Source organism: Hemicordylus capensis, chromosome 3 (genome assembly GCF_027244095.1).
Source record: "Hemicordylus capensis ecotype Gifberg chromosome 3, rHemCap1.1.pri, whole genome shotgun sequence".
Classification (NCBI taxonomy): Eukaryota; Metazoa; Chordata; class Lepidosauria; order Squamata; family Cordylidae; genus Hemicordylus; species Hemicordylus capensis.
Window position 1 is genome coordinate 75010814 of NC_069659.1, and position 25150 is coordinate 75035963.

The 25150-nt window shown below is 41.0% G+C and overlaps 1 protein-coding gene and 1 long non-coding RNA gene across 19 annotated transcripts in view; one reads left to right on the top strand and one right to left on the bottom strand.

Annotated features, from left to right (window-relative positions):
* LOC128349870 (uncharacterized) overlaps positions 1-25150 on the top strand; it is a 40435-nt gene that overhangs the window by 12075 nt on the left and 3210 nt on the right. The window contains exon 2 of the long non-coding RNA XR_008319051.1: positions 20208-20293. This is a non-coding gene — a long non-coding RNA (uncharacterized LOC128349870). The remainder of the gene's footprint in view (positions 1-20207; positions 20294-25150) is intronic.
* The window catches only part of ROBO2 (roundabout guidance receptor 2), a 735763-nt gene continuing 714328 nt past the window's right edge, over positions 3716-25150 (bottom strand). For 11 of the 18 annotated variants that reach the window (XM_053307028.1, XM_053307024.1, XM_053307029.1 and 8 more), the window contains 3 exons: positions 19234-19479; positions 11194-11394; positions 3716-8280 (listed from right to left, as the gene is read on the bottom strand). In XM_053307028.1, the coding sequence (XP_053163003.1) occupies positions 8279-8280; positions 11194-11394; positions 19234-19479 (449 nt within the window). In that variant the 3' untranslated portion in view covers positions 3716-8278. Of the gene's footprint in view, positions 8281-11193; positions 11395-16778; positions 18609-19233; positions 19480-25150 lie in introns of those variants that run through there. The other 7 variants (XM_053307038.1, XM_053307032.1, XM_053307041.1 and 4 more) reach the window with 3 other exon arrangements.

A 25150-nucleotide genomic window follows, 5' to 3' on the forward strand; every position in this document is an offset into this window, starting at 1 on the left:
GGGCGATTGACACGGTTGCGCCTAGGCGTCCTCTCCTGACCCACAGAGCCCAAGAGACTCCCTGGTATACAGGTGAGTTGCGGACAATGAAGCAGGCTGGTAGACAGCTTGAGCGTCATTGGCAGAAAACTCAGAATGAATGTGACCAAACACAGGCTAGAGCTCACGTTAGGGCCTACTCTATGGAGATGATGGCGGCAAAGAAATTCTACTTTTCCGCCACCATTGCATCTGCTCAGTGTTGTCCAGCAGAACTTTTTTGAGTGGTTCGGGGCCTCCTAGTTGTGGACCCCAAAGACTATCAAATAGAACCTTTGGCAGCCTGCTGTGACCAATTTGTGTTACATTTTGCGGATAAAATTGCTCACATCCGTTTTGACTTGGATGCTCAGATTTTTGGGGTGCCGGAACTGGATGTTTCCAATGCACCTTCTGGTTCTGTTATATTGGATGGTTTTCAGACTGTGTTGCTGAGGAGGTATACAGGCTGCATGGAAGACTGAGGCCTACCACGTGTGTGCTTGACCCTTGCCCTTGATGGTTGGTGACGGCTTCTAGGAAGGGACTGGATCCATGGTTGTTGTTGGTGGTGGTGGATGCCTCTCTAAGGCAGGGTGTGGTGCCCCTTCAGCTGAAGGAGGCAGTCATCAGGCCCCTCCTTAAAAAAAGCCCTTGTTGGACCAGATCACCCAAATAACTTCCAACCAGTTTCTAACCTCCCCTTCTTGGGCAAAGTGTTGGAGAGTGGTGGTGTTTCAGCTCCAGGCTGCCCTGGCTGAATCTGATTACTTAGATCCTTTCCAGTCTTGCTTCTGACCTGGGTATGGGATGGAAACTGCCTTGTTCACCCTGGTTGACTGTGGTTTTCCTGGACCTCTCAGCTGCTTTTGATACTATCGACCATGGTATCCTCCTGGGACATCTGTTTGGGTTGGAACTTGAGGGCTCCGCTCCTACCTTGGGGGTCGTACTCAGAAGGTGGTGCTGGGGGACACCTCTGGCCTTGGGCTTATGGGATGCCACAGGATCTATTCTGTCCCCCATGCTGTTTAACATCTGCATGAAACCTCTCGAAGAGGTCATCCATAGGTGTGGGCTGTGGTGCCATCAGTATGCTGGTGACACCCAGCTCTACCTATCTTTTAAGTCAGAAGACACGAGGGAGGCAGTGGATGCTCTGAACCATGGTTTGGTGCCTGTTCTGGACTGGATGGGGGAAAAACAAGCTGAAACATAATCCAGATAAGACAGAAGTGCTCTGGGTTGGTAAAACTGATTATCCGAGTAGTGAGGTAAATCTGGTCTTGGACAGGGTCAAACACACCCTCTGAAAGACAAAGTCTGCAGCTTGGGGGTGCTTCTGGACCCAACACTGTCCTTGGAGGGACAGGTGGTGGCGGTGTGCAAAAGTGCCTTTTACCAGCTACAGCTGGTGCACCAGCTGCAACTCTACTTGGAGAAGTTGGACCTGATCTCAGTCGCTCATGCTTTGTTAACATTCAGATTAGACTACTGCAATGCGCTCTATGTAGGGCTGCCCTTGAAGACAATTCAGAAGCTTCAGCTGGTTCAGAGTTCCTTTGCAAGGATGCTCCTGGGTGCAAGTCACTTCACGAGTACTACAGCCATCCTGCGTCAGCTTTATTGGCTACTAGTCCATTTCCAGGCTAGATTTAAGGTGCTGGTGTTGACCTTTAAAGACCTACATGGCTTGGGGCTGGGGTACCTGTCAAACCGCATGAACCTGCCAGGGCCCTCCGCTCATCATCATGGCCCTGCCACTAACAGAGATCCAGCTGGCAGGGACTAGAGAGGGCCTTTTCAGTTGTGGCCCCTCAGCTTTGGAACACCCTCCCTGAAGAGCTTTGCCATGCTCCCTCTCTCTGTGTTTTTAAAAAACAACTAAAAACTCATCTTTTAAAAGAGGCTTTTAAATGTTCCACCTGTTGCATATATCTGATAGGTTCTTTAGTTTTTATATTGCTTAGTTTTTAGCTTTAAGAATTTAATTTGGAATTTTAAAAGCTAATTATGATTGTGGTTTTAGCTTGGATTTTTAACTTGTTTAATTTGGTTAATTAGTTTAGTCTGATTTTATATTGTAACTGTAATATAAATGTTGTGAGCTGCCCTGAGCAGTAGTGTGCTGGAGGGGTGGGGTATAAATATTTTAAATAAATAAATAAGTTGTACTGTGGCAAGTGGCTGGAGCAGCCATCCCATGGCCCTGGAACTGAATTGCTTTTGCAGGAATTCCACATTAAACCCCCAAATGAGGACATGTTTCCCAGATTAGTGGAGAATGCCTGCATATACAATAGCTCTTAGAGCCTGTCTCTTAACCATCTGCATTCCTTCTGTGCTGAAGGGAACCTTGTGCATATGGTGGTGGCTATAACTGAACAACCAATACAGAGCAGAAGGGTGTTGCCATTCCTTCTTTTTTCTCAGGCATGAGACACCATGGTCACTGCTTCTGCCTCTAAAGCTACTGTCCCATCTGCCCAACTCAGTGAAGAATGTAGAAGGAAAGGCTGTATGTGGAGAGCAGCAATAAACCCCCCACCCACCTTGCAGACTCTAGACTCTTGCAGAAGGTTCTCTTCTTTGCCACTGGCAAGGACCAGGCAGCTGCATAAATACCTTCCGAAGTGGTGGGGATTTGAAACCATGTTTGACAGTTTCCTATTTCTTTCCCTGCCCCTCATGTTCTGTGCAATGGTAAGACTTGAAATAGGGCTTTATTTAGCAGTTAATTTAAGAGAGGGACAAAAATGCTCAGTTGGCCTATCTCCAGGTGGAAGAAAGGGTGGCTTAGCAAAGCCCTAAATGGCAGGTTTGAAGCCTGCATGCATTTACTGGAACCACAGAGGAGAAAGTGCAGGGTGCAGCCCCTGAAATGGTTTTGCTTTGCGGAAAGCAAAGCAATGCCTCTGAGCTGTGCATTTCTTACTGCTGAGTAGTCATCCCCAAGAAAGCTCATCCCCCACCCGACTGCCCTAGGAATCCACCACAACACTTGTGCACGTTTCATCTAATAAGGTAGTGATTTCTACCTACTTGAAGGATTCCCTCGGTATACAGAAAGCATATACGTTTGCCATGAATTTAAAAAACAAAACAAAGAGGAGCCTGGATCATCATTTCTTAAGGAAAAAAGACAAGGGGAGAAGGGGATGGATTGCACCTCAAATACCTTATAGTAAGTATACTGGAGTAAGGGGTTGGTGAGGGGAGGAATGTATGTGATAAGGGTAACATAACCTGCTCCTTGCAGTATACAGGGATGTTATTAGTAGGAAGAAAAGGAAAAAGAACACCTTAATTATTCCAGAATTCCGTCCCCCTTCTATATAGCAATGATATATTCAGGCCCAATTCTGACTCTCTGGCATCATATAACACAGCAAGGGGAGGTCTCAATAAAATGGGAAAGAGAGCAAGGTCCCTTCCCCTTGCCTCATCCTTAAACCCTCCCCTCCAACTCAGAACATCACTACAAGATTCCTGTTCCAGGCGTCTGGAGCCTTAACAAGAGCACTCCTTAGGGGCTTGGGATGCTTTGTTGCAGGTCCAACTCTTACATTGGCATAGGCTTTCTGGCCTTTCAGTCTCATAGCCCATGTGAGACGGAAGCTTACTTAAATATTGTTCGCAGCTTTTTTATCCTCCATAGAAACAATCCCAACAGACTATAATTGAATAAACACAGGAAAACATTCAATTTCTTTTACACTTTCTTAGTCAGCATTTACAAAGACAGTACAAAAACTTTTTTGTCCATGTATATGGATTTTGTTAATGACATTTGTAACAGGGCCCATTTTCTCCCTTTTTGATTGGTTTGGAATGTCAGTGAAGTTAATAACAATTCTGAGTATAGAAAACCACAACAGGACTTCATAAGGCCAGTCTATCTATAAGTGGCGTGTTATGGAAGTAAAAGTTCAGCATGTGTTAAAAATTACACGATTGCACCTAGATTAGGTTTATATATATATTACTCATATACTGAGTGCTAAATTCAAGTTTCTTTAACATAAATTTGAAATGTGGAAGTTTTATCTCCCCACCCCCCAGTTAATATACAATACACACTCAACATTACTATTAACCAACTTTTATGCCCATTAAACTTTGCTTCACCAACACATGAAACACATTAAGAGGTCATAATCTTTTTTTTTCCTTTTTTTTTTAGTGACTGAACAAACTGTTGTCAAGGAACAATTTTATAAAAAAAATTAGAAAATTGCTGCTGCTACATCACTTTCCTTTAGAGACATTATGCACAAGAAATAATTTCAATTATAAAAAAGAAAGAAAAAACCCTGTTAAAATGGTGTTGCATTACCTTTTAAAAATATGTTCTGAATAGGTGAGAGATAGAAAGTATGCAAAAAGAAAGCAAAAGAAGCTTCACCTTTAAAATAATGGGGATTTGCTATACATAAAAACTCTTTATAGGCTCTTGTAAAAATTACTAATAAAGAAAATTATATAGTGGCGAATAATGTGATACTGTAATGTAATCTGTGATACTGCACAGATTTGATACTGACACAAAACTTTGAAAACTGAAAAAGTTTTCAGTACATATCTGAAGGTACCTGGATAGCTACTTTTACTCAGGTTGAATTTGAGGAGAAATTGGCCAGTAAGGTGTTCCACGAAAGCTCAGTACACATTTTTAAGAGCACAAAGCTCAGTACACAATTCTTAAAGACTGGCCTCAAGGGCCTGTACAATCTCAAAATGCCTATCTTCCTGCACATACATTTTAGAGGTGGAACAGGTTTGTGAGGATTCTAATCACAAATTTATTGTAATTTGGATCAGCTAGACAGCCTGGTTTTCACAGTACCTACAATGTTAGTCTTGAAATTGCCTGTGTAGTTGCTCCCCTCACTCTGGCAACATGTACACTTTTCACAAGCATGGTTAGGCAGATGACATGCTGTGTGTGTTAGGTGACAAATCACCTAACACGATTGACATTACTAGCATGATATGTAACTATGCAGTCTACCCTAATCACATCAGTGGAAACCAAATATGTTATCCAGAATTGTGTGGGAGGAACTACAACTCTGCTGGCCACAGGTACATGTAAATCATCTCTAAGTCCAAAGTCATTAGACAGGATGGATTCAAGTGATCACTTCTGACAGATCTTTTCTTTCATTTTCCCTAGTCACATAGTGATCCAGATATATTACTCAGTGGCGTAACTATAATAGGGCAAGGGGAGACAGTTGTCTGGGGGCGCACTGCCTGGGGGGGGCAGAAGCAAGTCACATGACTGACTCCCCCAGCTGCGCACCTGCCCGGGCATCCTTCAGTTGTATTCTATTGTGGCACATAGGAGATATATATAATTTTATTATGCTTTTTGTTACCACTACTCAGCCTCATTTTTATTTACTTCATGAGCTGAGCTTCAGTGAGGAGGGGGCCCATTTTAAAATCTTGTCTCTGGGCCCACTCTAATCTTGCTACACCCCTGATATTACTGTACTGTGAGTAGCTCAAAGATAACATTTATTTTGATACCCTGATTTTTTCAAAGATCAGAAGATTGATTTCTCTGTAATTTTAGCATTTGAAACACTCACAACACTACAGTGCACCTGGATATCAATCTAAAGTTGCTGTGTGGTAAATTAAACAAAAATTCTAATATGAATCCACTTTTATAACACTGTCACATCACAGCATCAAAAACTGAGGTGTAATTCTGGCTGGATAGCAGAATCACCTTGAGGCCTTGAACAAGTCTCTGGTGAGTAGAAGCTGGATAAAGGAGAGCCTTTAGAAAAGGGCTGTTCAACTTCTGCAGATGTTGGCCTACAACTCCCATCATCTCTGAAGATTAGCCACTGTGCTGGGAATTATGGGAGCTGTAGTCCAAAAACAGCTGATGAGCCTAATTTGAACACCCTGCTTTAGACTCCTTGCAGGAATTACCTTCCCTATTCCAACTTTCCAAAAGCAGATTGGTGCTGTCGGGGATTTATGAAAGAAACTCCTTACCAGATTAGCAGAAAAGTAGGAAAAGGAGCACCAGTAGTCAACTATCCCTTTCCTCTATCCTACTTAAGAGCTTATTGGTGTTCTTAAGTTCATAAACCTGTCATAATACCATATGCTTTTGGAAGGGCACCGAAATTACATTAAACCAGACATGACTGTTAAGTGCTTAGGCAGATTTTTTGGATGTGCATGTTTTCCTCCCCCCAGTAGAATCTTGTTTGTGACCCCAGTAGAGCTGTGTGCTCAGTTGTGTCTGTGCATAGATTACTATTGCTGGAACATGGTGCCTATCTTTACATTAACATACTGAATTTAGGAAAGGAAAAAAGTTTCAGTTTTTATACATTTGTTGAATACGTCTGTACATTTACAAAATAATGGCTTTAACTATATCCAGCATTTTAATAAGCAGGAAAATTACATAAATTCCTTGATTACATATACTCAAAAAAATAAATTTTCCTTGGTTTTTTTTTTTTTTGGTTCACCAATGCCCTGATCTTAAGCAAATGAGTTATTTTGATATTTGCAGTGCTGACTTACAGTTGGTAATGATAATGTCCTGTGTTATCAACAATCCAGTGTAATATAATAAAAAAGCAACACACATTTAGCAAATTTATTTGCTTGTTCTAAAAGTGTACTTCACTTAACAGCAGTGTGAGTGTCAAGGCAAAATATAAAACATGGACTTATTGTACTTAAAATGTGCTGAAATGCAAGCTGGTAGTTAATGATGTGACTGAATGAAGTAAGTTTTGTGATGTAAACTTTAAATAAAACATTTGATGCATTTGATATACATGTACAATATTTCTAACAGAACTAAAAATACTATAAGGAGGCTGGAGAAAGTCATGAGAACTAATGATGAGACAGGATGCTTTTGTTAATGTCCACTTACAGAGAGTTTGGTTTATTCAAAAAGTGTATAAACATGCATTGTGTTTTCATAGAGGCGTCTTGAAATTACTCATCAAAAATAGGTCAAAGATGTGTTTTCCTTGATTCTGTCCAGTTTCCAGTAATGTACTGCATTGTTAAAAGACATATTAATATCAAACTGAGCATAAATTTATCATTGCTTTTCTTTGCAAACATGTTAACCCGAGGCTTAAATACAAATTAATTGAGTTTCAGTTTATGAGCATTGCAGATAACACAACACAAAAATATGTCCTGACTGCATAAAAACTATGCAATGGATTTCAAGTGATGCAGCTCTACACCTTCCATCAAACTGTACATGTATTGGAAAGATGAATTAAGATAGTCTAAATTTTTGGAAGCAGCTTGGATATCTCAGTCATAAATTGCATCTTTAACTTTTGCTTGGATACTCTAACCCATATGGTTAACATTTCCTAGAGGGGAGAGCAAATCAATTGTAGTAATTCTTTAAACACAGCTTTAGTGAAACACCTTAACTTCTTTTCTTTGTAGCAGTTTCAACTGTGTTGAGCAAATGAAAACTGATAAGGAGAGAGGACGCTTTCATGGTTCTAGTCTGGTCTTGAAAATTACACTTCCATCATTTGACCCCTTTTTTAAAAATGGTAAAGCAACATGTTGCTTCTTATTTCAGATAGGATTCCATCTCTGATGTCCCAAAAAGCCTTTGCTAACATCAGTTTTGCCAGTCATCTTCCTAATTCTACACCCAAATGGAAAACCACCTAACATTATTCATTACATCCAGCATTATCCAACATAGCTTACAGTACATAAACTCCTTTCACATTCAGTCTTCTTCATGTCACGAGGAGTAAGAGTTTTGTGCTTATCACCAACAAAAAAATTGCAGTGCAAACTTTAAACATAAAAAGTTACACAAAAGTTATTATATGGCACCACAGCCTATTAATTCACATATAGTACAACAGACCATTAAGAACAGACAATAATATGAACATAGCTAAAAAGAAGGTGAGCTTGCATAGCAATGCAATAAAAAGAAATTATATACAAGGGAAATCCATTTCATCCTGGATGGTGATTTTTTTTTGTTCTTTATATATGCTTGATAAGAAATAGATTAAGGTGGAAGGTGTAGTAAATAGAACAACACAGGTAGAGTACCTGTGGGATATGTGTGGCTGTGTGTCTTTACATTGCATTTACAGTTCTTTTAATAGTAAGTACATAAATAAAGAAAATGTTCATTGCACTGTTTTAGTGTCATCACTTCCATGAGTTCAGACCTTGATGGCCCTTGAGAGCAGCTCGAGATGTCTCTGTTCAACTACTCTGTTAAAATAAAGAGAGAGAATGCAATTATATTTTAAATACATCTTCATTTAACTGTTATGCATATATATCAGTCACACATATATTTAAAACAACAAAAAGTCTTGTGGCACCTTAAACACTAATGTTTATTGAAGCATCATTTTTTCACAATTAAATAAAATTCTATTTGGTTTGAGCAATAACTTAAGGTGAATAGTTGTTATGAGTAAATGAGAAGCATACTCTTATGGTGCCCCCTCCCCCTATTTGAATGCACATTAGGAACATAATTGTAGTTTTGAGTTTTCTCAGTGACTGCAACACTACATCAGGGAAGTTCCTCACAGAGGAGAAATACTTATTATCACAGGGTTTCACCATGTCACAATAGTCTTCCTGAAAATCAGGGCGCTAGAAGCATCCTAAATGGCTAAGCATAGTTTTTACCACTACTGTTGCACTCTTCAGCAAAGGAGCCTGAATGGATTTGCAGATGTCCCACTGATACTGTAGTCTGAAAGGCCCCACTATGGTCTAATTCTCAAGGCGGTGCCAAACCTGTGTCTTGGCTGTAGCACTTGAGACTGCTTAACACACATAAAAAGTGTCTGCACACAGAAAAATGTAAGGAAGAAAAGTGTTCCAGCCTAGCCTTTTCCTGTACATATAGGAACATAGGAAGCTGCCATATACTGAGTCAGACCATTGGTCTATCTAGCTCAGTATTGTCTCCACAGACTGGTAGCAGCTTCTCCAATGTTGCACGCAGGAATCTCTCTCCCCCACCCCCGAGTTACAGTACTACCTGCATATACTTCATAACCTTGTGGGTTTCCAAATCCTTGTGTGTAAATCTTTGTAGATATATGATGTACTAACAACCACTTTGTATATAATTGTGCTTTGGCAACGTACTGTATGCTTTGGTAGTTTGTTGGTTCAATAAAAAAATCTTGTCCTAATAAAAAAATAATCTTGTACTATCTTGGAGAAGCCAGGGACAGAACTTGAAACCTGCTCTTCCCAGAGCTACGCCATACCCTGAGGGGAATATCTTGCAGTGCTCACACATCAAGTCTCCCATTCATATGCAACCAGGGCAGACCCTGCTTAGCTAAGGAAACAAGTCATGCTTGCTACCACAAGACCAGCTCTCCTCTCCTTAAACTTTGCATGTGGAAATACTGGCATGTGATCCTCAGGAATATATTTTAGTGATGCTTGCCTTCAGAGGTAAGGGTGATCAGTGCGAATCACCTCCCCACACACTAAGTGTGATGGTACCCTACATCTTTGCAGCTGTAGCCTGCACCTCAGCACTGCTGCACAAACACAGTACTAGTCTGGATGTTTGCCACCCCATCAATTGTGTTGAAGAGCACTGTCATATGAGTTTGTACCTGCCTCTTGAACTGCCACAGCCCAGACACAAGGCTGACTACCTCAATAAAACTAAGCTTATGTGGGTAGATGAATCTTTGGAGAGTATTTCATAGCTACTCATTGTGCAGTATGGGCAGGAGTTATTTTATGTCAAGTATGCCGCCAGGAGAGTGTTAATTCTTAGAGATGTTATGTTGTGTTTTCTGTGCACCAACCAGCCTACACTTAATAGTGATTTTTTCCATTGAGGTTTGGGAAGAGTGCAGAGTTATTGAATGAATAAGTCCCAGTTTGAAGGTGTAGAACATTGCAGATTAGGCAACAGCTTAAAGGTGGGAACAAGGATCAGTACTTCTGCATCTATAGCTGATGGCATGTCCACTAGGAACATAGGAAGTTGCCTTCTACTGAGTTAACCATCTCTGCTAATTGAGCAGAGAGGCACCACTTAAAGTGGTGATTTTCTTAGATTTAGCCGGGGGAGAGCAACTGGCCCTATCCAGCCCCAGCACAGCATCCCTCCCATGGCTGTTGCTGGTGTCTGCCTTATGTTTCTTTTTAAATTGTGAACCCTAGGGACAGGGAGCCATTTATGTACCACTCTGAGAATTTTGTTGAAGAGCAGTATATAAATATCAGTCGTAGTAGACCATCGGTCTATCTAGCTCAGTATCGTCTACACAGACTGACAGCGGGCAGTTTCTTCAAGGTTACAGGGAGGAGTCTCTCTCAGCCCTATCTGGAGATGCCAGGGAGGGAACTTGGAACTTTCTGCATGCAAGAATGCAGGTGCTCTTCCCAGAGTGGCCCCATACGTTAAGGGGAATATCTTATAGTACTCACATGTAATCTCCCATTCAAATGCAAACCAGGGTGGACCCTGCTTAGTAAACAGGAGAATTCATGCTTGCTACTACAAGACCACCTCTCCTCCCATAGTTTTAAAGCTTCTCCACTCCCTCTTCAGTAAAGCTATACTAAATAATTACCACCTCAACAATAGTTAGAGTCTAAGTAATTCTGGAATACTTAGTGGGTCTATCACTATTGTTGGGTGCCAAGACTTGGTCGCTTAACCTTTGAATGCAATTCCTATCAGAATATGAGGGTGGAACAGAGCAGTCCAGGAGGTGGTATTACAATTGAATGTGAACAAAGCTTTAAGTTGGCCAAACAGTGAAGCAGCTTGGGAGAGTTGTGCTCTCTTTGGGAACCCGCTGCAAGATTAGAGAGTTGTGCTGTTTGCTCTCAAGGTGCTCTGTGTATATATTTGTAGCTTAAAGGACATTACAAAGACACCATGAAAATCAGCTTTCTTTCTCATCCAAGAAAATGAACATTTAGAATGTTAACTCCAGACTTTACAATGCTCAAGACACAATGGGAGTCACATAGAGTTTTTTTCCATTTATGTGGGAAATGTTAACATTTAACGTTAAAGCCGTGTTGCTGCTGGTAAACATTTGTGCTACCATTCTAAGCTGCAGGAATGTTAAGTTTTCTGTTTCTTTTTGTTTTAAGTTGGACTTCATCTCAAAAGAATCTTACATAATTCACCAGAAAACTGTCCTTGACTGTTTGATCCAATATATCCTACATCAAGAAGATCACTGGTGTTGCGTTGGTGACCTCCTCGCATGACCTCGCCTTTCCTGGGTCCAGTTGATCCTTTAGAAGATGCTGTACCTGAAGAGCTGTGACCACCTGGGGATGGGAAGCTAGGCTTACTATATGGCACCAGTGCCTCTTCTGTAAAACAAATAGGAAGAACGGGGGGACATATTATTTTTATAAAAACAGATACACATACAAAACATACAAGAAAAGAACAAGAAAATAAACAGCATTAACATATCTGTTTAATGGAAATAATGAATTTAGCTACATATTTATATAAATAGGTGCTTGGGACTGACTAAGGCCATGTAGGGAGGCAGAAGACTAGTTGTGTTTTAGAGTTTTGCTCCACAGTCCAACCTGCGGGGAATGGAGTGGGAAGTGCTTTTTGTTAGTTCTCACCTCTCCCTACAAAAGCCCTGTTCATTGCCAAGAATGTGTCTTTGAGGGTTGTACCGGTCTCAGAGGTATATTCCTGACAGCAAACAGCAGTACTGCAGGTTGGAGAGAGAATCAAAAAGCACTTCTCAGTCTTCTCAGGATGTGAGGCATTTGAATCTCCATTCAACCATGAAAATCACTGGGTGATTCTGGGTCAGTCATGTATCTCTCAGCCTAACCTACCTCACAGGGTTGTTGTGAGGATAAAAATAACCATATATACCACGCTGAGCTCCTCAGAGGAAGATTGGGATATGCATGTAATTAATTAATTAATTAATTAAAAAATTAAGTTTATAAGTAAATGTTCTCTGTGCCATAGCTTGGCCTGTTCTGCTCTGAAATCTTGATCTCTATTATGTTGTTTACTTATAAAAGAGGCTAACACTCCAGTATACAAGAAGGCAGGAAAAAAGGAAAGATAGGCTGTAGGAATTTTGTTCATATGCACACACTTGAATCTCCTTTAAGATTTTCATCAGTATGAAAATCTGTAAGTTTGCTTAAAGAATGCAAATTATATTTACTGTTATAAAAATTTGGTCTTTAACCAAGTTGTGAACATGAACTTTACCTAGTGAGTAGGGGCAGACATACAAAACATAGATGAAGGGATTTCACTGTGTAATTTATGTAGGAATATTTAGAAAATTAAAGAGAAATCTAGTCCCCATGTATGCAAAATATATTTTGAAAATGTAGGGTTGGTTTCCTTAGGGTTGGCAAACTGAAATGTATTATATTTCATAATATGTAACTGTTTTTTCAATCATAGCTAAGACGACAATTGATTCAATCTGATCAGAAATAGTAACTCAAATGGCTGAAAGATTTAGCTAGCATGGAAGACATAGCCCAACATTTATGCTACTGAAATACACATATTGCCATCCATTGTCTCCTTTGACGCTATACAGGTTGTTTCTAGCATATGCAGAAAGAGCTAGATGTTGTTTCTAATATTTTTCCCACTGAAATTTATGTTTCGTTAGATTTAATAGGAAACCAGTATGTGTGTGCATATTTGAACTTGAATATAATCATATTTTCATCTAAATTTATAAACTGGTACGTATTAATTATAAAAATCTAGATTCATTATGAAAACAACATGATGAATCATAGATTACTTAATTAAATAGATACGGTAGATGTACAATTTGCAGAACAATAAGACCAAGATTATAGTTTCCTTTAAGCTTACATAAATGCTTCTTCCTTCCTTTCATTTAAATTATGGTAACATTACCTCAATCAATTAAGATAAGAACTATAGCATCAGCTAATTTAATTAGCTTCCTGGTGTTATTTCCAAGGGTATCAAGCACATGGGAAATTACTTTATTGGGCTTATACTGTGCATAGAAAAAATATTTTCAAACAATTCCTGTCCTTGAGTCATGATCATTGTGATAGGTCATAGTCAGTGTCTGAGAGCAGAGGCCTATGGGGTTTCTTATAAATAAGGGGTGCAAGTCAGGTAAATTGGAGCAGTTTTAACTTGTGCTAATGGGAGACCTAAGCCAAAGGAAATTAGCATTGCTTAATGTTAAAACTGCTTAACATTAACTGGGCCATATTCTTTGTGTTTGTTTCTGCACAAACTGTACCATTTACCTTGTTTTTAAGAAGTGTTTGGGAACACTTGAACATAGTACACTGCCTTACCCCTGGTCCATCTAGTACAATAGCTCCCCAAGGTCTTAGACTATTTCCCAGTTATTTTAGCGTATTAGTTATCAAACCTGGGTTTTATATGTACAAAGTATGTGCTCTAACATTCATCTTTGGCATACTGAGCTATGGCAGGGCCAGCACTATAATTAGGCACAACAAGGCTGCCCATCTCATTAAGAGACAAAGAATTGTCAATTATTTAGTTTATTATATTTTTTTATCAGCATGGGCACACCATTTGGAGCAGGCAGCAACATGTTTTTGGATATCCCTACTTGTGATAAGAAGGACTGAAAATGAATAACATCTAGCAGGACAGCTGGTTTAATCATATTTCTCTAGCAAGAAACATACTGGGTTTGACCTAGTACCATAGAGTGGACATAAATATAACCTCTATATTTGATGTCATTAAAAAAACCTCTGTGTCAAGCAGCAAATATGTGTTTCAGTTAAATATCAGAAAAGTCCTGTTGCCAGTCTAGCAGGTAGTGCCTGTAGTCATGTTGCCAAACGGCAATAGTGCTGGTAGCTCAGGGGTGAGCAAACATGCCCCTCCAGCTGCAGTTGAACTACAATTTTCATTATCCCCAGCCACAATAAATTGTGGCTGGGATTATGGAAGTTGTAATTCAACAACAGCTGGTGGGCAAAGTTTATACACTCTTGCTGTAGCTGCTATCTACAGGATGGCTCTTGTGAATTCTAAGGATATGCATGAAACAGATTTTACATTTTGTTTTGAGCTCAAAACAAAACGCAGATGGTCGAAACATTTCTCTGAAACAGCAGATGCCCCAGTAGTTCCTATGGAGCAAACCTTGACATGTTTTGAGTGTTTCAGCCATAGGGAGCAATGAGGAAACTTGAAACACCCCCATTGTTCCCCATGGGAGCTCCTAGGGACACCAAAGTGGGTTGGGCAGTAGGGTACAATAGGTGCTACCTACCACACAAAAGAAATGGGCAACCAGGTGATTTTAAACAAATTTTTAACCTTCCCCCCAAACCCCCATAGGATTGGAAGCAAGTGCCAGAAAACCAGCCAGCAAGAGGAAAACAGGCCTCCAAAATGGCCCTTGAAATGTTTTGAATTGAAACTGGGTTGTTTTGTTCTGAGCTGGAAACAGGCCCTTTATATAAAGTGTGTTTTGTTTCAAGCTCGAGACACTTGAAATGGCCTGTTTGAAGTTGAAATGTTTTGTACATGCCATGTAAATTCATGTTTTGGTCAGTATTATAGTTCAATAGAGCTAGAAAATGTATTCCAGTGATAAAACCTATCTTGTACAGAACAGGAAGATGAATCATAATATCTTCATCATTGTAGCTGTATTAGATTGAAAGATGGCTGGTGTAAAGTTGCACTTTTGTTCATTATGAGATACCCAAAATGTCTGTAGAGTTTTTATATTAACTCTATTCTTTTTCATGTTACCTCAACATAAAAACCTTGAAAGGAGATTGTTAATAAGATATTTGCTCTTATAGCCCCAAGCATTATAATGGAGCCAATAATATCAGTGAGCTCAGAGAAGAATAGGAAGTGTGACACTACAAGATGCATCATTTGTGTCAAAGGTTTGCAGTCAATTGCTAGCCAAGGAACTCTGCTGGAATTGCATGAATGTAGCCCACCGCTCAGCATTTTGCTGGGGGTGGCCCCTTTTCCTAATGCCATGTTGAAGGCATGAGGCATAGGGCCACTGGAGGAGTTGTAGAAGACAGATGTTTAATGTGTCACCTCCTTCCCAGCTCTTCCCTTCCCTGGAAAGCTTTGCCTCCCTCCCATCATGTTGGGCAAAGGATGGGTTCTGCTAGCCATCCTTTTAGTGGCTGAATATAAAGATCTGGTTCTCACGATCAGTGAGACCCAGTTTAGCAGGGTGCATGGGGAGAGGGAGTCCTGGGCAGCCAGATCAGCTGCCCACACGATTGCTGGCTCCGTGACAGAGCCGGCGGGGGCTGAGGAGCTCAGGGGTCGCGTGGCCCCCGAAAGCTCCAGTATGTCCTGCGCGAGCACACAGGGCATACTGGGGAGACCCCCGGAGCCGAGAGGCGGCTTTTCGCCTCCCCTCCAGGGGTCTATTCATGAGGGGCAGTGTCGACCACCCTGGGAACCTCACCTTGCTCCTCTGTAATGCCAGGTCGGTCCAGACAAATCAGAATCCATCCATGATTTCATTCTGAATGAAAGCACCGACCTGGTATGTATTACAGAGACCTGGCTGGGAGCCCAGTGTCATCCCAGCTTTTCCCTCCAGGGTACTCTGTTGAGGAGCAGGCGAGGGACCATGGGTGAGGAGGTGGAGTGGTTGTGAGCTATAAGAATAACCTTTCCCTTACCAGGATCCCTGTTAATGTGTCAAACCATATTGAATGTGTGTACTTAAAGCTCCCTTAACCCCTGGCTATTGACCACTATGGCTGGGGATTATGGGAGTTGCTAATGGCCACTATGGGTGGGGATTATGGGAGTTGTAGTCCAAAAACAGCTGGGAGGCCAAAACTGAGCATGCCTGAGCTAGGGTTGGTTGCCCAATTAGGCTTGGGATAGGACACACACATCTGATTTCCAGCCTAAGGTAGGCCTGCACTGCTTGGTGGTGGAGTTTCATGTTTTTCCAGTCCATTAAGTTATTTTAATAAAGTTGTGGCCCTTTTACCCAATATTTGGTCTTGTGTATTATTTGCATCATTGTCTTTGGGTATGGGGACAATAAACAAGGCACTTGTAGGTGTTGAGTTTTCAATTTTTATGACATGGCAGAGCATCATGTTTTGTTGATCCTGTGCTAAAAGCCTCAACTGGCATTATTCTTGCTACGGTTTTACATACTAAGGGTATACTGAGGGACTGTTAAGACAACCTGCAAAGTGAAACCATATTGACAGGTCATGTTATCACAAATGCTTCAAAAAGAAAACGTTGGGTCAAGGGTTTTCATTTGAAATATCCAATGCAATATGTAAGCTAGGACAGAAGATTAGAATGCCGTATTGCCAAAGGTCTAATAGCTGCTGAAGCATGTTACCATTCTGAATACAGGCAGGAAAAATGGAAGGAAAAAATATCTCATTCCTACTTGTGAGTGTAGATTGCACAAGGAGCTATGTGTCCTGTACTGAAAAGCATAGCATCAAATGACAGATGAATTAAGATGCTGGTTTTGCATGGAAATCTGTGTACAGTCTGAATGATATACTTCAAAGATTGAGATTTAATAGAAGCATGAAGGTGGTGAAATCCTCTGATAACACTGAAGCAAGACTTCATATTCGTACAAGACTATGGCCATTCAGTTTCAAAGCCGAAATGAAATGTTTCTGCTCTTCATCTTCTTAATAGAGACAAATACATGTATATAGCAGTTGTAACTTCATATGTAAATGATAAGGAACCATTGGCCTTCATTTCAACAGACAGTTTATTGGTGCACAAAAATGTGTACTATGATGCTGTGCTCAAGATCAAAGAACATTTGAAAGTTGGGTCTGGCATGAAGGGATACAATAACTTGAATGAAGAGAGAGCTTACATTGGTATTCATGATAGTCTTTGCTTTATGAGCTATTTGAGTTTGGAAAAGGATAATTTAGATGTTTAACGTTGTGCACAAATTTAGACGCTCAACAGAGAGTTCCTGGATATTTGTCAGGATTACTTGGAATAAAGAGCCAAGAAGCTCATGCCAAACCAGGCTGGCATCTTGTTAACCTATCTAAAAGAGTTGGTACAAAATCTCATACAAAAAGTTGTATGGGACCATAACTGCTAAGAAAATTTTGTGTGTGAAAATGGAACTACTGGCTGACATGATGCATAGTGTTCCTACTCCTTGCCAGAGTTGCTGAGACGAGTAGGCAACCTGAATGCTCTTAAGAATGAGAGGTTACACAAGCAGTGCTACACAGTTATTCCCATCTGAATAACTGCGGTAGGGTTGTTTCCACAACTCTTATTATTAACAGTGTCTGAGTTGCATGCACATTTGCAACATCTCCAGCATGGAGTCTTCCGGTAGTGGAACACCATTGTTTCCACCATTGTTTCCACATTGCCGCTGCTTGTGGCAATGAGTTTCGCAAAAGACAATACCTCTACCCTCCTTATTGATCTTACTAGAAGTCCTGTTTGTGACTTCCCATGTGTTTTGTTTAGAGAGGATGGGCATAGTAGCAGAAATCCTAAAAATAAATAAATCATTGTGCAGTACTTCATAGTCTAAAGTAATTGTTATAATCTAGAAATAATTATTCAAAATAAAATTCATGGGACATACTTGTTCATTAATCAGGCATCTGTAAATCTGATTGCCAGTGTGAGTGCCCTGGCCCTCTCGCAAGGACACTCAGAACCCACACAGATCTCCTTCCCAGATAATTCATTTCCAGTGCACAGCGGGGAAATGACTTGATTAGCAAGACAGAGGTTGCCGGTTCAAATCCTTGTTGGTATGTTTCCCAGACTATGGGAAACACCTCTGTCAAGCAGCAGTGATATAGGAAGATGCTGAAAGGCATCTTATACTGCACAAGAGATGGCAATGGTAAACCCCTCCTTTATTCTACCAAAGACAACCACATAGCTCTGTGGTCGCCAGGAATCAACATTGAGTCAATGGCACACTTTACCTTTACCTTTAAGAAACAGCAGGAATCCCTTTGGAACAGTAGGAAAGGACTTCCACTGCTTCTTATCCTCTTCATATCCCAGTGCAAATGAGAGAAGACTTGCTTCTCTCTCTCCTAAGCACTCTACATATGTGCCCAAAAGGATCTGGATAAAAAGAGGGGATAGTGGCGCGCACAAATAATGGCTTCCTAGTGAGATAATCCTAAATTTGTAGACATCTAAATTTGGAGGCACCTAAATAATGTCAATAACATACGTGTGTGTGTGTGTGTGTATAATGTACAGTATAAATATAGCATATAATAAATCATATGTTTAATTGTATTTTTAAAGGAAATCCTTTGCTATCAGTAGTTATTTTAAAGTAGATTAATTTCTTATAATACAATTGGTTTCACTCTAGTAATGGGCAGTCATTAGGATTTGTGTGGCTTTTTTTAACATGCCAACATTATTCTGCAAGGCAAAATAGCATTTAAGCCTTCATTCTACATGATTGTTTGTTTCTCATTATTTCTTTGCATCTTGTAATTTCTTTGGCATTGAGCTATGGGCATAGAAGGCATTCCAACAATATCTTCAGGTTGAGGGTCTGAAATAGAAATTATCACCATTGAAAATCAAGCTGACAAATGAAATTTGTGAAATATCCAAAAGAGTATCAGAGGAATCTATAGACAGAACTAACACAATGAAACTTTTTTTTGGTAATATGAACAAGGTTAACTTATAAACAAGGCTTTGAGTTTACCAAGTAAAAGTTTGTGTGTGTGTTTTAAAGTCAAGACAGTTAGCTGGCTTGTTCCTAAGCTTAAATGTTTAAATTTGAGAATGCTGTTAAATACAAATGCAAAATAAGGTATTTGGTGCACTGAACACATGCAAGAATTCCATTCCAGTGGATTAAAAAAAACCAAAAAAACCAATGAGTGTTCTATATGTATGTATTCTTCACACAGGAATAAGATGTCAAGTACATTTCCCTCCTGCTGCATATAATAGTATTATTAACTCCCAAAGGCATGCATTCAGAATTTTAGCAGTTTAGATGTATTAAAAAACTTCACCATTGCAGGAGCAAATACTGAAGGTCAAACATTAATAGCAATCCTTTGACTGTTCTAATGTAAGCCTTGACCTTCACTGTCTTAGGGGATCTTATAGGGGAATATATTTAGGAAACTGCCTAAGCTGCTTTGAGAGGTGCAGTTACACACCTGATCCAAATGCTTGTTTTTGCTGGCCTTGAAGTTCTGTGGAGCTTATCCATTCCTGGGTTTGCCGCTGCCACTCTAGTGATGTTCTAGCTTGACGATCCAAAGAGCTCTTTGTTTCATCTATGCTGGATGTATTCGGTCGTTCTAGAGAGCTTCCTTTTCTCTCTGTCGAACCTCCACGTTGGCCAGGGCCTATTTGCTGCCTTAAACCCTGACCAGGGGGTGGGTCTGGTGGTGGTGGAAGATCTAAAAAATGTGAATAGACTCAGAATTTCAGTGACACATTAATTATGTTCTGAGGATGTAGAACAAAAAGGAAGGGTTTGAATTCTTGTCATTCAGAAATTATTTCACTGCTTTAAAATCACTGCTAGATGCCTTTCTTTGTAATGAATAGCCTACATTCACCACTGGAAGTATAATACTAGAAAGTATAAGTTTACAAATGTTAGATGGAACCTATCCCATTTTATAAATTATTATTATTTAATATAATAAAAGTAAATAAAAGTGGGTTCATATGAACATTTTTCCGCGTTGAAGTTAAAATGCATTAAATTTTTCATTGGACTTGAAACGTCCAGATTGCAACATAGACGTCCAGATTGCAACATAGCACATCCTGAAAAAGTCCTCAAAGTGGGCTAAGCTGAGACTTGTGTCACAAGACTAGTTCTGCAAGTGCAAAAATCTCTTACATGGACCCAAGTGTTTTCTAGCATATTTATGTGCAACTGTTTGTGGTTGGTCTTCTGTGATGCTGTTTATTTTTATTTTATTTTTTAAATAACCTTCTTGTGGCAAAACATTTAAATGTTTAAAAGTCTGCTGCTCAAATGTCTTGAGCAGCAGGTGGAAGCTGCGGCCAGAAGTGCTTTTGCCCAGCTTCATCTGGTTTGCCAATTAGGCATTAATGACAGTGACCCATGTCCTTGTTATCTCCCGCTTAGATTATTGTAATGCTCTCTATCTAGGGTCACCTTTGAGGACGATCAGGAAGCTGCAGCGGGTCCAAAGTGCAGCGGCTCACCTACTCATGGGTGCCAGAAAATATGACAAGGTAACGCCTCTCCTACAGTCATTGCACTGGTTGCCTATTCACTTCCGAGCTCAATTTAAGGTCCTGGTTCTGACCTTCAAAGCCTTGCAGGGCCTGGCGCCTGTCTACCTACCTACCCGCCTCTCCCATCCAGTTACATCCCCTCCGGTTAGATCAGCTCAGACGGCCCTTCTGCCGGCCCCTGATTTCTGAGATGTTCGGGGCTCAAGGACCCGTGAAAGGACATTTTCGGTTGCTGCCCCGCTCCTTTGAACTCTCTCCCCCTACAGATCCGGCTAGCACCTTCCTTATCGATCTTCAAATCGCTATTGAAGACTTTTCTTTTTTGCCAGGCCTTTGCCCTGTAGTTCATTTTTCTGTTTTCTGGTAGTTACTTTAGTTCTTTAATAATTTTTAATTATTAATGTAATGTAATTTTTAATGTTGCCTGTTTGCCTGTTGTTTTACACCACCCAGAGTCTTTGGAGTGGGCGTTATATTTAATGTCTCTAATAAATAAATAAAAATAATAAATATCTCCCCCTTTAGCTTTTTTTTTTTTAATTGTAAGCTTTTGCACATTTACATTTTAGTGTAGTTTTTTTACACGTATTTTGGACCTTGCAATGGTGAAGAGGCAGTAGCAATTCACAACTTTAAACCTTTCTTAGTTGCATTCCAGCATTCTGCTATTTCAAAATTGACATGCAAGATTATTACAGACTGCTCATCATTAAATCCCAACAAAAACACATTTTATTTTATTTTTGCAATTGTAAATCATGCCCATGTAAAATATTGCACATGACCATTTAGGTCCCCTTCCCTTTTCTAGGAGTATAAGCAACACACTAAAAGGGCTTGTTAACATGCATCCTATCTTAGACCATGCAATCTCTCTTGACTCTCTTTTTATCGTATTTTCTGGTAGAATGGTCGCATTGGCGTACAAGCCACGTCATTGGAAAATGGCTGAATTTGTTTACAATCACATCAGAAATGGCATATCAGCTTAAATGCCGTAGTTAAAGCACCAAATACACCCCCCTTTCCATTTTCCATGGAGCATCATTTGCTATGGGGGCATTTTGGCCATGGCCATATTTAGCGGCTGGTGTGAGCACCGTGGGGGTGGCAGGAGGCACCTTTAAGTGGAAATTAGAAGGTGCTTACCTCTCTGTATCACTGGCCCTGAAAGCTCACAGCAGCAACAGAGGATCTTCTCTGCCACTCAGCCGGGGGGCATGCTGCTTGGAAGAGTGGCTGCACCTGAGTGATGGAGCTAATCCTCTGCCACTGCTAGGAAGAGCTGCTCTTTCAAGCAACGCATGCCCCAGCTGAGTGGTGGAGCTCATCCTCCACGACTGCTGGGAAGAGCTTTCAGAGCTAACAATACAGGAAGGTATGCAACTTCTAATTTCCACTTAAAGGTACCGCCCACCCACACACACACTCCCGTAGTGCCCGCCTTGGCCACTAAATATAGCCACGGCCTCACTGTGGGCCCAACCTAGCCACCCTGCTCTAGGAAACACATTTGTGGGAGAGAGAGCAAGGGGCAAAAATGCCCCCATGCAGAGTGCAAACAGCACTCCAGGGGAAATGGAAAGGTGCAGGGAGCATGCAAACCCAAGGCCAGGAAGGCCCAACTGCGTTGTCGCCACTCCTCCTCTGCCCCTTCCGTTCCTTACATGCCCTCTCAACCACGTGGAGCGTTTTGCTGTGCTGCCACCATGTTTCCTTCCCTTGCCCCTCAATTCTGGTGTAAATGCCGTAGGCACCTTAAAATAACGTTTAAGAACATATTCACCACAGTGTTTACGCTGAAAAATACGGTAGTACTAAATCGAGAGAATAAATTACAATATGAACTGGAAGTAACTTCCATGAAAGTGGCAACACAAATCTTTTGGTATCTATGATTAGACTGGTATTATCTTAAGATAAATTATGTAACAGTGCTCTATGCTATTTTTATGTTTAGTTTCATGATACACACATCATAAAACTAGTTTTTTTCTTTTAAAAAAAGCAGTTTTTGAAAACTGACATTAAATGGCAACATTATTTTTACAGTGACTTTGCAGAAGAGCCACTGACTCAAAATATATTGGCATCAATTATTTTATTTAGGGTTTCCACTAAGCCAGTGAGATGGAACCTTCATCCAACAGAAATGTACCATCCTGTGGATACTCCTGAAGTGGTCAGTGCCAGGCAGTACTTGCTATTTTCTTGTGGAGGGGGTGTTCACCAGAAACAAAGATTGTTAATGGGATGCCAGGAAGCTGTGGAATCACCAGGAAGGTATGAATGGGATCCTGTAAAGGTGCATGGGATTACAGGAAGGTATGAATGGGATGCCAAAAAGCAGTGAATGGGATGTTAGTAAAGTGCTCAGGGACAGCTGGGTACTGTCATTTTCTCCCAGCACTGTCCCTCTTGGTGATTCCACATGAATTCCCAGCATCCCATTCGCAGCCTCCAATGCTGGTGAAAGCCCCCCACCCCCATGCCAGAAATATGAAGTACTGTCTGGCGTTGGCTACACTGGTAGTGCCCACCTCCATGTAGCGCCCATGGGATGGCGAATTTATGTCGAAGTCACAGATAGGGAAGTGCACGGAACCTGTGCAGAGGCCCTTTATGGGCCTCCAAACTGGTTCAAACGGCGGATGATTCTACTGGTTCGAAGAAGGTTTGAAAGGGGAAGATGCACCTACCCCTCACGCTGCTCTTCCCCCGCTGGTGCTTGGTTTTTTGAAAGCCCATGGGGTGGCAGCATACCTCCCTGTTGCCCTGTTTGCTCCCATTTACCAGAACTGTGTGGAAGTATCTGGTGCATGGGGTGTGCACGTCACATGCCAGGGGCGCGCCAGATATTTCCGTTCAGTTCCAATTAATGGGGGCAAACAGGGTGGAAGGGTGGTACACTGCCATCCCATGGGCTTTTGAAAATCCAAACACCAGCGGGGGAAGAGTGGCGAGAGGGGTAAGTGCACTCTCCCCCACCCTTAAAGTGGCACCCTTCCCCCACCTTCGAGCCTCCCCCGCCCAGTTCTGTGCACATCCCTAGTCACACATTCTAACACACAGGCAATACACAGTGCCTCTCATTGTTTTTGCACAAATACCTTCCTTTCCTTCCTAGAGAACCTTTCCAACCATGCTGCTCACGGGAATCACTTCTGGATCCACTCATGTCATGTTTCTACCTAGAGTTGGTCAGTAGGAATTCTTTAGAGAAAGTTGAAGACCTAGGCTAATTCATACATGCATTTTATCAACTATGTATGCAGCATTAGGTGGAAACATGGATGTAACTGAGACAAAACCATACCACATTGTATCACTTTCATCTGGAACAGGAGTGCTTGCTCTGGAGTCCTGAGTAAGGAGAATAGTGGATGCTACCCAGTGTTTTTCATTGTTGTCTGCTCAGATGTTTGACCACAAATTATTCATATATAATTTCATATAAGTGTTAATTGGTTCATTCTCAAACCTGATAGTGTGCAACAGTGTATATGAAACAAGCTAATCATAATCTGTGAGTTTTTATCTTCTCTCCCAGCATCATACCTCAGCTTTTCCACTATTGTTGTGTTAAGGAATGAAATATTGGCATTACTTCAAGGTTCCAACCCATGTAACTTCTTTCATCTGTATGCACAATGTGTATTGTTCTGGTTGGCATATCGTGTGTGTGTGTGTGTGTGTGTGTGTGTGTGTGTGTGTGTGTGACTTAAGGACATAACAACAGCCCTGCTGGATCAGGCCTAAGGCCTATTAGGTCCAGCATCCTGTTTCACACAGTGCCCATCAGATGCCTCTGGAGAGCCCACAAGCCAGCGATAAGGGCATGCCTTCTCTCTTGCTGTTGCCAGCCTGCAACCTTTATTTAGAGGCATCATGCATCTGTGGCTTGAGGTGGCCTATAGCCACCAGACCAGTAGCTATTGATAGACCTGTTCTCTATCAATTTGTCTAAGACCCCTTTAAAGCCATCCAAGCTGGTGGCCATCATCACATCCCATGACAGAGAATTCCATAGATTAATTATGTGCTTTGTGAAAAAGTACTTCTTTTTGTCAGTCCTAAATTTCACAGCCTTCAGTTTAATGGGATGGCCCCTGGTTCTAGTGTTGTGAGAGAGGAAGAAAAATGTCCCTTTGTCCACTCTCTCTACTCCACGCATAATTTTATACACCTCGATCATGTCTCCCCGTAGTCGCCTCTTTTCCAAACTAAAGAGCCCCCGATGCTGTAGCCTTGCCTCATAAAGAAGTTAATGTTAATCCAGGCCCCTGATCATCTTGGTTGCCCTCTTCTTCACTCTTCCCACTTCTACAATATCCTTCTTAAGCTATTCTAACCAGAACTGTACACAGTACTACAAATGTGGCTACAACATAGATTTGTATAAAGGCATTATAATAGTAGCATTCTTATTTTCCATCCTTTCCCTAATGATCCCAAGTTTGGAATTGGCCTTTTCAGTGCTGCCACACAGTTAGTCAACACCTTCAACAAGCTGTCCACCATGACTCCAAGATCTGACTCCTGGTCAGTCAATGACAGCTCAGATTCCATCAGTGTATATGTGAAGTTGGTATTCCCTCCCCCGCATATGCATAACTTTACATTTGTTAACACTGAACCACATTTCCCACTTTGTCACCCACTCACCCAGTTTGGAGAGATTATTTTGGAGCTCCTCACAATCTGTTTTGGATTTCACTACTCTAAATATTTTAGTGTCATCTGTAAATTTGACCACCACTGCTTACCCTAACTAATAGATACTTCATGAACCAGTTAAAGAGCCTTCAGAATGTGGTCTTCCTGATTCAACCTGAGTGGGCTCCTTACATTCTG